The sequence below is a fragment of the Hydra vulgaris genome, chromosome 03 (genome assembly GCF_038396675.1).
Source record: "Hydra vulgaris chromosome 03, alternate assembly HydraT2T_AEP".
NCBI lineage: Eukaryota > Metazoa > Cnidaria > Hydrozoa > Anthoathecata > Hydridae > Hydra > Hydra vulgaris.
The window spans coordinates 46,422,501-46,438,231 of record NC_088922.1 but is presented as its reverse complement, the minus strand read 5'-3'; the positions used below and the strand labels follow the sequence as shown (position 1 = coordinate 46,438,231).

At 27.9% G+C, this 15,731-nt stretch overlaps 1 protein-coding gene across 2 annotated transcripts in view; it reads right to left on the bottom strand.

Moving 5' to 3' along the window:
* Window positions 1-14,660: 14,660 nt before the first annotated feature.
* LOC100205038 (protein O-linked-mannose beta-1,4-N-acetylglucosaminyltransferase 2) overlaps window positions 14,661-15,731 on the bottom strand; it is a 29,837-nt gene continuing 28,766 nt past the window's right edge. For both annotated transcript variants that reach the window (XM_065793429.1, XM_065793430.1), the window contains one exon: window positions 14,661-15,731. This exon is cut by the window's right edge and continues 1,052 nt beyond it. In XM_065793429.1, the coding sequence (XP_065649501.1) occupies window positions 15,148-15,731 (584 nt within the window). In that variant the 3' untranslated portion in view covers window positions 14,661-15,147.

Genomic DNA, 15,731 nt, shown 5'->3' with positions numbered 1-15,731 from the left:
TCAGAATTGTCAGATAGCAAGTTTTATTTTATATTCTCCAAAGTTGTAAAGTTTTTCAAAAATATTTAAATTTTTATAGTTTATTATAATTATTAAACGTATAACTCTTTATTTAGGCGCAGAAAGTCATACTGGCGAATATATGGCAAATATAGTTAAAAAAATAATATGCGATGTTGGACCTATGAAAGTTCTTGGTGTTTGTACTGATAATGCAGCCAATATGAAAAACGCATGGCAACTAATAGTTACTGAATTTCCTTACATATATCCTTATGGATGCCTGGCATATACCATAAATTTAATTTTTACTGATGCGAGTAACTTGAAATCAATAGCAGATTCCCAAAGAAATTGCACAATAGTGGTAAAAGGGATAAAGAACTCTCAAATTTTATCAGCTTTGTTAAAACAACATCAGCAGAAATCAGGACAAATCATTCAACAATCACTAAAGCTTCCAGTAACAACTAGGTTTATTAAAAATTAATTTTATAATAAAACTAAACATAAAAAATAAAACATAAAAAGTATTATTATAAATTTTTAAAAAATTTATATTACATTATAAATCATGATACTTAGTATGGAAATAACATTAGGCAAATAAATATTTAATTATAAATAAATATATTTTTCTGATGGGCTTCAATTATACATTGTATGGAAAGTCTTTATAACAACAGATTAGCACTACGGGGATTAGCTATTGACGATGAAGCAAAATCTCTTGCTAAGCCTATTCAAAACCTATTGTTGTCAGAAGTGTTCTGGGATAAGTAAACGGAAAGTTAAGACCCGGACTGTTGCACGATACGGGTTCAAATCCTGCCACCGCCAACTCAGCGCTTGAGTAGTACTTCTGTACGCAAAAATGTTGGTCAATAACGGACGCTACTTTGGATTAGTCTTAATGACTATTTGTGGCTGTTTCTATGCTAAGCCAACAATATCTTTGGATAAAAACATTCTATAGAACAATATAGCATGAAAAATTCAAATAAAAAATAAAAAATAAATCAAATCCGATAAAGTGGATGGGTTTATCAAGTTATTAAAACCAATAGCCATAGCCATTGCAGCAGTTGAAGGAGATAAATTAAGTCTCTCCATTGTTGCAAAAACATTTTCAGATTTAGAAAAGTCTTTTCAGGACAATATCCTTTGCAGTCCAATTCTAAAAAGCGAGGAAAATGCTATGATGGAAATTTCACATTCGAAACATTCATCTTGCTGCAAATTTAGTGGATCCACGTTATAAAGGATGTCATATCTCTGGAGATGAAATGATGAGTATTTTCAGAATATAATCCTCATTTAAATTAATTGAAAAAAAAGGAAATTATATTTAAAATGAATTAAGATGCCTTATTTAAAACATCTTCTTTAGATTGATGCCATTGAAACGCTACATAAATTAGGAAAAATGGATTCTTCTATTAAAGAATGTGATGACAAAATTTTGGGTGAGATTATAGATCAAACGAAGGACTTTTTGCAAAACCTTTTATATGGGCTTCAGTAAAACATTCATCTCCTGTAAGTTGGTGGAAGGGAATATGTTGTTCTTGTGCTCCAATACTATCAAATATTGCAAGTAAAATTTTATTACTTCCACCAACAAGTGCTGCAGTCGAAAGATCATTTAGTAGACAATCTTTGATCCACAATCAAAAACGGAATAGATTAACAAATGACAGAGCTTCAAAATTAGTATTTATATCACATAATTTACAACTCAAAAATCTAAAATGTAATGCAGAATCATCAACAAGTCAAAGCCAAGAATTTTTTCTGGACAATGGTACTTCACAGAGTTTAGAGTCAGAGGTATCATGTGACTCTGAAGAATACGGATTTGACTTTACAATAGAAGACCTTAATGAACAAGAAAGCCAGAATACAGAGTCTTTTGTTAATTAAAAATAATTTTTTATTTATTTTTAAATAACAAAAATTTTTAAAATTACTATATATTTATCATATATCATGTTACTATTATATATTGTATTACATTTATAATAAAAATAGAAATTAAATAAAAGTAAATAATTTTCTTTAATCTAAAAAAACAAAAAAAACTATAAAAAACAAAAAAAACACAAAAAAAACATGTTTTTTTTGCAAAGAAAACACAATTAAAAAAAACGGTTTTTTTTGCAACTCTAATCCTCCACCTCTATTAGCTTAGCCTTATGCCATTTCTATAACTTGTTTACAAACCATTATAATATAACTATAAAACAAATATACATGCATCAAAAATAGCAAAAGATCTATTTATAAATGACTCCAAATTTTAAGTTTATCTAGAAACGTTTAATTTAATCAGACAAACACATTTTGTTAAAAGATGTTAGTTGTTTACAGTCTGCTTTTAATATGTTTTTTTTCTTTTTAGGAAGTCCAATTACAGTTAGATTAATCCCTTTGGAACAACCCCTTTTTTAAAAAACTGCTGGCCTTTTCATCTCTAAAGTAAACAAACAACACAATAGTAAAAAGTGTATTTTCCGACCAACTTAAACTAGAAAAACACTTATGCAAAGAGCTTGTTCCAATCTCCACTTTGGTAATAGCAACACAACCATTTCCAATGTTTATTTGATCTGATTCAGGACACTCAAATAGAGTAATTTGTTCTTTCATGGATTTCACATCAGCACATTGATTTTGATTAAAATATACTAAATCATTTTGTGCACTTGTTGACTGATGATGCAAATTTGTATTAAAAACCCTCAAAGGAATGAAGTGATGTTAGCATAATTTCAGTCAAAGTAACTTCTTTTCCTTTTTCCCAATAACTAACTAACTTTTAAAGTATTTTAATCCTTCTTTCAAAATGAACATTTCCAACTTCATCATATCAGATTTGCAAGTTTTGTGGCAGAAGACATGGTTTTTTTAAATTATTGATGTTGTGTTAATGTTTTTTTATTTTTTGTAAACTCTGTTATTGTAGTTATCAATTTAGCATAAGATTCTGTGTTAGTTTTTTTTCAAACACAACTATTTTTTTAACAATGTTCAACAGACCAGAGAGCATCGCATAGATTCTCATCAAATAAAGATAGTTCAAGTACTTTCCTGAGGAGAAAAAAAATGCAAGGTAAGCACATAGATAAATGAAACAAACAACTGCAATTACCAACTGAAACTACTATTTTCCCATCAGCAAAGTTACATTCCTCATTTTCATTACATAAAATTTTTTCTTTGCTGGCAGCAAGCTGCTTACACACTAAGTCCGCAGCGTATGTTGTTAAAAAAGAGCAGTATTGAATTTCTGCAGACCTAGGTGGAAATAGAGCTTCACTTCTTTTTAGGATAGCATTTGAAGTTGTATGGTCTTTTTCTGTACGAATTGCAGTAAGTATTGCATAAAATTCTAAAAATTCTTCTAATGAGCTGTATCTAGTGATAACTGATTTAAACTTTGGGTTTAAACTTTCTAACCTGTTGTTTGCGGTATTAAGAAAATTTTCAGAAATGAACTTTATTCCCATTACCCATTCATTTCGTATACCATGCCAGTTAGAATTGTAATATTCAAGTACTGGGAAAAGAGCATCAGATTGAAGTTGAGTATAAAGAGTTGCATATTCATTTTCATTTCTGGAGTATGCAATTTTCTGCAACAATTCAAGACAAAAAATTCTTTGTCCTGCAGTTATTCCCAGCTTTTCACATGATTCTTCTCTTTTAAAACATCTCATGGTATGAAATAAACATTAGAATATTAGCATCATTGAACAATTTTTTTATAACATGTCTTTCTTGGATATCTTTGTCAGCCATTATAACACAAATATACCTTGATTCTGGATTTTTTTTTTTAAAAGAACCAAAAAAGAATGTCAAACTTGATACATCTTCTTCAGCTAAAAAATAAACAGCAACTACTTCACTCTGCTCCATAGCATCCTCATTAAGCATCAAGTAAACAGGCATTCTTAATTCCAAAAGCTTGTATGTTGCATCAAAAAAAAGGATCTCTGGGTAAGCATTGTATGCATTGAACATTAGTTGGTCTTGAAAAAATAATCCTTTAAACACCTTTGCATCGTCTGTAAAAATTTCAATCGTTGCTCCTGAAAAAAACCATTTCATTTACTAGAATGGTCAAGCAACACAACATACAATAAATATAAATTTTGATAATAATTATTTGATAATAATAGAATACAAATATATTTGAACCATACGATATTTTTTTAAGAATATATTTGACTCATATTATATTTTTCTTGGAGATCTTTAACAAACTTATCCAAGTTATTTCTTGTCTCTAAATTCTTTATTCTACTCTGAATATTAGAAAAATCTTTGAAAAGGACCACTTTGTTACCAGTCTATTCTGAAAGCTGCTACTTTATTAGCTTTCTGTTGGCCTTCAATTTTAGTATTTTTACTGCTTCTCTTTCAAAATCTTCAAAGTTTTCTTTGTTTTGGTAAATGACTGTATATATGTTTATTATGCATTAAAATTTCCATATAAAGTTTAAGTTAAAAAATACAACATTTCATTATAAAATGAATGTGCTAAACATATAAGATAACATAATATGCCTTGCTATTTTCTTATTTTAACTCTTCTCAAATTTATTCGTAACGTAAACATGTATTGTACACTTTTGACAATCATTGTTTCAGCAAATAAATAAATGTATCTAACTATAAATAATTTTAAGTGCTTTAGCACTTAAAATTATTTATAGTTAGATAGTTGGTGTAGTGGCGAGCAATCTACCACTACACCACTACCATTATATACAGTTGAAGTCAAAAAGTTTATTATATAAAGTATATTAGTAGAAATACCTTCAACCTAAAGGAAATAGTTAATTTTGAGCAAAGAAGTGAAATCAAAAATAAATCGTAATTTTCTAAAGCATAATTGATATTTTAAATAATCTATTATAGCATTTCAGGGACTACTTCATATCTAAAAACTCTGGATAATCTACTCAAAATATTAAAAAAAAAAGTTCAGAGTCTGGAGTCCCTATATTTTGACTTAGGAGTCTGTACAAATCAATAGAACTTCGCATCCCTGCTACCTATAACATCAAAGTATGCTAACAATGATATAAAATACCAACCCTAGTAGTTTATTACCAACAATAGTAACTAGTAAGTTGTTGAAAAATTTAATCTACAAATGCTCATAACAAATTCAACAACGAATATTAAAATACTAGCTGTCACGACTAGTGAAAAAACGAGTTTAGCGAAGTTTATTTCACACCTACCTCTATTTTTATACTTATTCAGTTATTTATCTACCATCTAATTCTTTACTTTAATGTTTTTTGAATAAGTGGTAGAAAAATAATTCATTTAAATATTGTTCTTAGAGCAAAAATTTTGAATATTTCTTTACATGCGTAGAGCTCATTAGAACTATTACTCTATTTCTTTTGAAAAAATGCCTCAATTAAATGAAAACACCTTCCTACTTTAAAGAAGATTATTGTCTTAAATGCGCAGATTAACCTTATTGATGTGTAAACACTTAACATAAGCATATCTAGCATAGATAGCAATTGCATGACATTTTTCAGCGTTTTTCAAAATTCTAGGCTTAGAAAAAAAATTTTTAACCATTCATCAAGACTGAATAGAATTTACAAAGCAAAAGAAGACCAAGGAAACAGGTCATGAGAAGCTATGTATGCCAAATTTGCTCCTTAATACATTTTCAATTTCTTCAACCTGGGCATATATATTTATAGCAAAAAAAATAAATATAGCAAAAAAGACATTTAATTGTTACAATAAAGTTTTAAAGTTTACTTTGCTACAGAAACCATATGAGCTAACCACTCCGCCACATAGACATGTTGGGATATTGCAATTATTTTTTAATGCTATTTGCATCCACAAGGTTGTACGGGCCACTACAGTCAAGGAGGCTACTTTTTTTAAAAAAAATTGTGGTTACAACCTTCTCTTAACTCTTTAACTCCCAGGGATTTAGTGGGGATTAAAATTGTAACTTTTCGCTTATGTCTATATTAATACCCTTAAAAAGTTTATACTGACTGCAGAAAGTTAATTATATAATTACTTTTATAAGCGTAATAAAGATTATAATTTTTTTGTTATCGTCATATAAGTGTAATAAAGATTATAGTTCATTTGTCACTTTTTACAGAAAAACTATACCTGGTTAACAAACTGATGAACAGAATTTATATAAAATAAAAATTTATATAAAATAAGTAATTTAAAAATCTTTAACAAAACTAAAGGAATATTTCAAAGAAATTTTTTTTGAAGAAAACAAGGCAATAACCAAAAAACGCAAAATTTATGTTTTTTGTTCAGCTAATATTATATTGCATTTATTGAACTTAATTGACATAAATTGAAAATAAAAATTATTACATTTATGTCACATAATAAATGTTAAAAATATATCAGAATGAAAAAATGCTTAAAAATATTCATTTTAAAAACCTTTTTAAACATATTTATAATGTGTTATAAAGTATAAAATAGTGTCATCATTCAAAAATCAATGCATTACAAAGCACACTATACTTAATGCAATGAATAATCCAAATTTAAAGTAAAATATATATTATTGATATTATATATTATATAATTACTTATATATTATATAATTAATTAGTTACTTTCTCTCTCTCTCGTTCTCTCATATATTCCAACATTTCCACCGATAGTAAAATATGCTAATCTTGTTTTTGACTCCTTAAATAAAAACTTACCAACTTTGAATTACCGCTTTTGTTTATCTTACTGTTAGCCTTTTTTTAGAACCCAGTCAACTAACTAATGCACACTGTTTGTAAACAAAGACTCGTTTAAGAATAATATATACAAAAAGGTTGTTGATTTAGCCTTGGTATTTGCAAATGCCTGGTGCTAATTGTTCCATTTTCGGTTGTGGTACTTCTCGAAGAAATAAAGGTGTTTCACTTTTTAAGATACCATCCACCGATGATGATTTCAAACCTAAAGACCAAATTTAAAAAAAAAATTGTTTATTTGCGAAAAGCATTGCAAGGCTAACATGTTAATTGTCAATCCAATTAAAACTACTCTTAAGCCTGGTTAACTACCTACATTAAATCTTCCAGTTAAAAGCTTTTCATTGCAATGCCTTTCTTCATGTTTGCTTATTCCCAAAACACGAGGATCAGCTTCTTCTATATCCCGAAAGAGATCAGCTCTTACTTCTATATCAGATGAAGCAGTTAGTAGTAAGTCATATAAGTCTTTTAAGGAATTGGTTAAACGTATTAGCTTTCAAAAACTTGATTGGGATATAAATGCTAGTGAAACTTTTTTTAAATTGAGTAAGATGGATGATGTTCACACTGTTCCGAAGTACGAAATTTACATTGATGATAGCCTCCCATTTACTATTCGTATATTTTTATGGCTTCTACCAGATAATCATGAAATATACTTGCATTTAAAAAGATCAATGTTTAATACAACTATTTCTAACCTTATTTCAATTTTGTTATTATATATGGTATGTCCTGGTATTACAAATAAATCAGTTAGTTCTTAGGGATATCTTATTCATGTTATAGCTAAAAAGTTTGAATTATTTAACAGTTATTCTTTACCTTTAAATCAAACAGAACATATCCGATCTCTTTCATGCGAAGTTATTATTACTAAGGATGAAATTTGTAAGGCATGCCAATGTCTTCAGTCTCAAGAAAAATTATCTTTTCAAAAAAATAGTGATAAATTACTTATTCCAGCTAAACTTAGAGCTCCAATTTCTAAAACTGCACCAGAACGTGTAAAACTAACTTTACAAAATAATCGTTTAAAAAATTAATTGCTAAAAGAGAACATAAAAGAAATGCAAAAGGAATTAAGTAAATCCTCTCATCTTGTCAGTGATGACCTACATAAAGACTTGGTTTCAATCAAATCAAAAACTTATAGGACAGGCACTCCATTTATGAAGCTATTTTGGTAAAAATACTTAAATACTTTAAAACATGGAATTCGTTATCGCCCAATGATTATTTGCTATTGTTTAGGTCTTGTTGCAAAGTCTCCTGCTGCTTATGAGGAAATTCGTTTTAATGAAAAAACAGATTCTGGATTTGTAATTTTACCAAGTCAAAGGCGTTTAAGAGACTACAAAAACTATATTAGACCACAAAGAGGATTTAACCATGAAATTGTCAATGAATTAAGTTTAAAGGTAAAGGATTTTTCTGAGCAAGAACGGTTTATCACTCTTTTATTTGATGAAATGAAAATTCAGGAAAATTTGGTTTGGGATAAGTATTCTGGTGATCTTATTGGATTTGTTGATCTTGATGATACAAATATTAACTATGCAACTCTTAACAAAGTTGATGAAATTCCAACACATATCCTTGTTTTTCTTGTGAGAGGTATTGTAAACCCTTTTAAATATAGTTTTGCAAACTTTGCTACTACAAACATCCAAGCTATTCAATTATTCCCCTTATTTTGGAAGGCTGTTAGTATTTTAGAGCTTTCATGCAATCTTAAAGTAATTGGTACAACAAGCAGTGGTGCCTCATGCTATCGCAAATTTTTTAGCATGCATTTTCATATGACAGAAGAATAAGATATTAATACAAACGTTAAATTTATCTATCGCATCAAAAATAAATTTGCTGATCGTTATATATATTTTATAGCTGATCCTCCACATTTGATAAAGACTGCTCGAAATTGCTTTTTTCATTCTGCATCAGGTAAAGGAAGATATATGTGGAATACTGATAATCACATTTTTTGGAACAACATATCTGAATTATTTTATAAAGATCTAAACTGTGGCCTTCACACTTGCCCAAATCTCTCCTTAGAACTCATTAGGTTAAGACCATTTTCCAAAATGAATGTAAGATTAACAGCTCAAGTACTTAGTTCATCTTTTAGCACTGTTTTAAAGGCATTTGGTCCTGTTGAAGCCTCTAGAACTGCTGAATATTGTCAGATGTTAAATTATTTTTTTGATTGTGTAAATGTGAAAAACATAACACTAGAACAAAGATTGCACTAGAAATCAAAATCAATTTTCCAAGCCATTTTAATTGATGTATGATGAAAGGCTAATATGGTTGACTGAAGTCTTTTTAAAATACTTTGAAGATTGGAAATTGTCTATAGATCAAAGACCTGGAAATTTTACTAAGGCGAATTGGGGGAATATGTTTTTATCTTGGCAAACATATGAATGTACTTTCAAACCAATTATAGGAACTAATAGTCTTGATAATAATCCTGAACCAAAGACCTTTACCTAAGAGAAATTACCACGCCGAAATTGGAACAAAAAATGAACTCATCAAAAGAAGGAAATTAAAAACGGCTATTTTCATAGCCACAAACCTTATAAAAGCATTATTTGTATTAAATAATTGTGTATGTGCGTCTATATATATATATATATATATATATATATATATATATATATATATATATATATATATATATATATATATATATATATATATATATATATATATATATATATATATATATATATATATATATATATATACTCATTTGTCCTTAGTATTTGCAAGAAGGGTTTTTAGTATTCAAGACTTGGGAACCCTTCTTGAAAATAGTGAGATTAAAAGATTAAGGTACATTGTTAACCTTTAAAGCTCTCTAGGAGGCTGAAAAGTGACTCTTAAGTTGAAGTTGTGTTACAAAGAAAGAAGAGGCTAAAATAAAATTCTTAACATTATTTATTTCAAAATTATTTAAAAAAAATAATTTTAACAAAATAGTAAAATTAAATAACTATAAAACTAGTTTTAATTATATAATATTTGATTCTTAAAATAAAAACTTACTTAATTTCATTCTTTTTTCACTTTATTAATCATTGCACCTCTCCATCATGCTGCAATATAGTTCCTATGCAAGAATATGTTTTTAATGACATTTGTAGCTATGAAAATAACCTTTTCTAATGTCTATTTTTTATACTGATGTGCAAAGCACATATGATGCTTCAAAAGGCATAGCATATTTCTCATTAATAGATGATTTTTTAATACCTTAGTAACTGCATGGCTCCAAAATAATATGGTATTAATTACATAAGCATAGAACAAAATACAAAAAGTAGCATGATTACAGAAAACATAAAGTTATAGCTGCTTGACTATCTAATTTACTTGGTTTTTTCGGAAAACTCTTAAAGTTATGTTATATTGGAATGTTTTTTAGAATGTTTTTTACACTAGGCTAAAGCCATATTCAAAAAGGTAAATTATTTGAAAACTTCTTTCTAAAGCAAAAGTTGAAAAATGCCTATACAACAATAGCCTAATCAACAATAAATATGGTTGTAGCCCTGATAAATTAGATCCATCAAGAAGTTTGTTAGACTAGAAAACTCAAGATTGTGTTAATTGTGTTGGGGCATGAAAAACAAGTAGAAAGATTCTTCAATTTTATGTTCGATGCCAGCTACAGATTAAGTGTACAGATGCAATACATCAAACATTTTTAAATTAAACAAAATAATATCTTACTAGTAATTGTTGAAGAAACAGTAAATTTAATATATGATTAAAAGATAATGAAGAACTGAAATTTTCTTGAAATCAAGTTTTGCAATCAAATTTTGTTATGTTAAAAGTCAAATTTGACAATCTGGTTTTGCTATTTAAAATCATTAAGAAAATTTATAAAAAACTTAAAGTTTTTTGCCATTGTATTTTTTCGAGATAAAAGCAATTTTAACATTTTTAAAATTTTATTTTTGAATTTGTACATATAAAGAGTTCCTTTTATAATTTTTATAAAAATAATTTTCTCTCTGTTGAATTTTATTTTTGTTTTTTCATATCAGTTTGTTTTTATGATTGATTCACGTTTTATTTTAGCTAGTCAGTTTTTTTTGCATCTTCTTTCTTATTATTTAACTGAAATAATAATGTCTGGCATATTCTTTGTATTTCTAGCAAATTGTTTGTATTAAATCTCTCTTTTTATAAACTTGTTTTAAACAACTTCATATAGGTTTTTTGTACACTTTCTGATCTTGATCCTACTAATAAATATTATTTTTACGAAATATATTTTATCAACTAAAAATAAAATTTTTGAAAAAGTTTTTTAAATGTCAAGTGACAAATGAATAAAAATTTTTATAACATTTACATTTTTAAATACAAGATAAAGTTTAAAAAAATAATTGTTTTTTTTTTTTAATCAAATAATAAAAAAACTATTTTTTAAAAATGGCTGCCAATTTTTTGAAAATTAGTCAAAAAGTCACATAGAAACATCAGAGATAAACTAGTACTTATCTTTTACTTCATTTATAAAAAAATTCGCCGCTGGTAAATTTTACCAGCGGTAATTTGACTTGCCGCTGGTAAATTTTACCAGCGGTAATTTGACTTGCCGCTGGTAAATTTTACCAGCGCTTTTGCATTAAAAATTTTTACCAGCACTTTTGAATTAAAAAAAATTAGCCTTAAGTTTGTTGCGTTCTTAAAAAATATTTTTTTGGGCAAAGAACTTATTAATTCTCTTCAAGATTTTATTATGTGTTGTAGTATTATTCAGGACAGATAGCAATATTGTAAATTTAGAAATATAAAATACCTTTTTGTAAATCCAGCAAAAATACAACCAATTCTAGACATTTATTTATTCAATTCTAATTTAGAAATTCACTAACAGTCGTTTAAAAAAATACAAACTTAAAAATAACTATAAACAAACTCTGAATCAGTAAATATTATTGACCAATTTTTCTAAACTTTATCTTTTATTTGCAATGCTTATGAAGTTTGAAACAACATCAAACCGAAGGGTTTTCTGATGATAAACATTTTTTTTATCATCCGAAAACCCTTCCTTATTCCAAAAATATAAAAAATTACTTTTTTCACTAGGGGCTTGGAGAGAAGTCACATATTTAAAGCAAGTGCCCTGTAGTTTTGTTGTTCTGTATAAGTAACTAAAAGCGATGTGGCATACTCAAGTTTCTCGTATGTTGCTACTGGTATCAAATGAGGTTGAATTTCAAAAAGTTTAGGTAGTTGGAGCTAACCTAACCCCATCCCTACCCCTAATTACCTCCGTCTTGCTACGTTTCCTAAGATTATAGTTTTTTTTTTAATTTATCTTAAATTAGATCAAAGGTCGTCAACAGATTTTGAATTTCATTGAAAAATCTCTTTTTTGTTTAAGAGTTATGACCACGGAACCACCGTGTAAAGTTTAAAACTCTTCTCATTTACCCTCTAAAAAAACTTTGAAATTTAAAAGAGTTATAATATAGCCAGAGTGAGAACAAAGTAAAAATTCTCCCTCCAGCTTGTCTATTATACCTCCTTGGAATGGTGGTAACTTTTAAACGAGAAATTTTTTTAGATGAAATTTGACATCTATCGACAAGTTTTAATATAATTTAGTAAAACACACGACAAAAATTAAAAAGTCTCTTTCGGAACCATACCCTAGAAGTGGGGGTAGTTAGGGATTGAAGCATTGTCTCGCTTATCACAAAATTGCCTTAAAAAATCACGCCCACAAGCTTATACTTAGAGTTTCAAAACTGAAATAGCTAACTAAACTAATAACTTAACATTATCAACTACTATTGCTATTTCATTTATTAGAATTCAGTTTTACTTTTCTCCAGGCCCTTGATGAAATTTTTTTACATTTTTGAAATAAAGAAGAGTTTTCTGATAATAAACAAAAAAAATCTCTGGGAATATGTTGCATGGTCTAAGAGCATGTTCCTATGCACTGCGGATAGTTTATTTTTTTAAATTGTAATGCGATTAGTTAACTATAAATTATATTGTTTGGGCGGTATTTTATTGAAAATTATGTTACTACAAAAATGACGTATTATTACACCAGCTATGTTATATTTTTTTGATGGTGCAAAACTATAGATGTGCTCTTTAAACTATAACTGGAAAACCATAAACAACTTTTATATTCGATAAAAACGTCAAATATACAAGTTTTTTTACTAAAAGTTAAAAGTTTTCGTACAATATAGAAGTAAGAAAACGTCAATGTAAAAAGTTGGGCTTGTAATTTAGTGATATATTTTGAATCCCAAGATTTTGTTATTTTATTTAGCTAGTTAAGGGGAGGATTTTTAAATACCTTTTCTTGAAAGATATTAATATATCATTTTAGTAAATTTTCAGAAAAAATAATAACGTGACACATTCAGAAATAGGTTTAAAAAGACTATTTATCAAATTATAATGAAGTTCTTTGGTTTTTAAAAATAAATTAGCATTCGAAATTAAAGAGTATTGACTATTGTTTTTACTAGGACTAGCGCATTAATATTAGCAGATTCAACCGTAACATACTTATACAACCTATCGTTTTTGTTGATGATCGTCTTAACATTAATATTAATTTTCGTGAAGCGTGTATATTAATAATCAAGTAGCAACGGTTACTTATGTCTATGTCGATGTTTATTCATCAAAAGATGAAGAAAATCTTTCTTCTACACCGAGTTCAGGTTTTCTTTATTCCGGCTATTTTAGTAATTAAAAAATTCCTAATTTTTTTGCTGTAATTTACAGTCATTTTAATTTTAATCATTATTTATATTTTTTGAATCCTGCAGCTATAAGACCTGCAGGTATATCACTAAAACGGCAAATAACGGTGAATTAAATCCCATCAAGGGCTGCTAACTGAAAGTGTAGCAGAAAGTAATTTTGGCTGCAAGTGTAGCAGGAAGCGATTTTTTCTTCTCACTCCAGTGTCGGAATATAATTGGCTAAAGTTTTCGTTTTTTTTGTTGTTGTTCGAGATTTCTCATTATTTTGAAATAGTTGCTGGTGTGAGGATCTTTTTGTAGGAAGATCTTTCATTGAGCCAGCCATTATAACCTTTTTGCAGTCTGTATTTTCACATCGCAAGAAATGTTTTTAAACAGCAGAATTAGATTTTTTGTCATATTCCATGTAAAAAGCCATTACAGTTCAAGAAAACTTACTGTTTAAATAACCCGCAAATTTAACTAAATCAAATAAGTAATATAAAATAATCACAAACAACGTCTATTCGAGAAATTGTAAGAAACTTGAATAAATGCGACTAAGCACCAACAAATTTTTAAAATGTTATTGGAAATTACAATATTCATAAACAAAATTGCAAGAATATCGAATGCGATTGCAATCAAACGGGAAAAAAGTATCAAAAATTTACAATATGAAAATAGTCAAACTTCAACCAGACACGATTTAAAAGAAAAAGAGAGAAGCTGTCAACAATTTTTCGTTTTAGGCCTTAAAAACATTTTACAAGAACTTTTAAAAGTTCTTGTAAAATTCTAGAAGTGTTAAAAATTTAAGATTTAAAAATACAAAATAAATATGATACAATAGTTCCAAACAAAGGAAACAAAAGGGAAAGTTTTTAATACGTGTTAAACACATCTTTGTTAACTTGGAACGTATGGATTGGAAACGTAACAAAAACTATTTATAGTTAGTTTAAACTTTAATAAAGAATTCTGCTCAAAGTTCATATTTCCTTGATACTTATTCTCACAAATATAAGAGAAAATAGGACAAACGCTTATTTAATGATACATTTGCCTATAAACGTCGTTAACAAAGGGCAGTATAAAAAAATCATTAGAATACTCGCGTAATGAATTTATTAGTATGTTCCTAGGCTTTAGACATAAGCAGTTGAAAAATAACACTTGGAACCAGGAATAAAAAAATCCGTCACAGTGTAATAAAACAACTTTGGATTGGAATATATTTTTATATCGCATTCATTAAAATTAGCCGAAATTTACGTCAAAGGTAACTTTTTAAATACCATGGTATTTAAAACTTAAGAAACTGTCCTAAAATGTTATTTCAATAACGGTAACAAAGTTGTCTTATTTTTTAATAACAATTAAAAATATGCTTTGCCCTTTGTGCCTTCGATAAATTTTGAGACTGAACTATTTTTTTAAAAGTAATTTTTTTTAGAGAATCCTTTGATATGCAGCGGAACTTTTCGCCTAGCATTCAAAGGCGATACACTTATCGAGATAAGTGTACCGCATTAAGTCTCAAGAACGCAGTGAGTTGATCTCTTTACCGCATCTACATACTTAGACATAACTACTTTCCTACTTTTTTTAAATCAGCATTTTAGTCCTGTAAATGAAAAACTTCCGTAATTTTTATAAAAAATAGATCGAATAAATATAGAATAATCTAATGATTCGGTTGATATAGTGTATACCAGGGAAGTTTCTTTAGTCAAAAATTTAACAATAGAGTTAAATGAGTCTTTAATAAATACTTCATACAAAATCCTAGTCTCTCCAAAAGTAATCATATTCCAAGGGATATCCCAAAAAATTTCAATACGATCGCTGTCTCTTCTACATGTTATGTTAGTTACTTCTGAAGGATAAATTGCACAAAATAAACTGAAATTTGAAAGACATTCATGATCATTTTGATTAAAAAGATCAAACTGTTTCAAATGCTGTAACAAATCATCTACGTCAACTACAGTGTCTTGATAAATCCGATATAACCAATAAGAATCACTACAGCATAAATGAGGAGGCACAGTAGTTGTATTTTTTATAAGAAGTTGTAGCTCTTTAGGTAAATGCCTTAGTCCACCCAGCTGTGGTTCTCTTTCTTCATGTGGATAACTGTTAACAGGATTATTATTTTTCCAAGCTACGTACCGCACTGAAATCAATTCTGCTA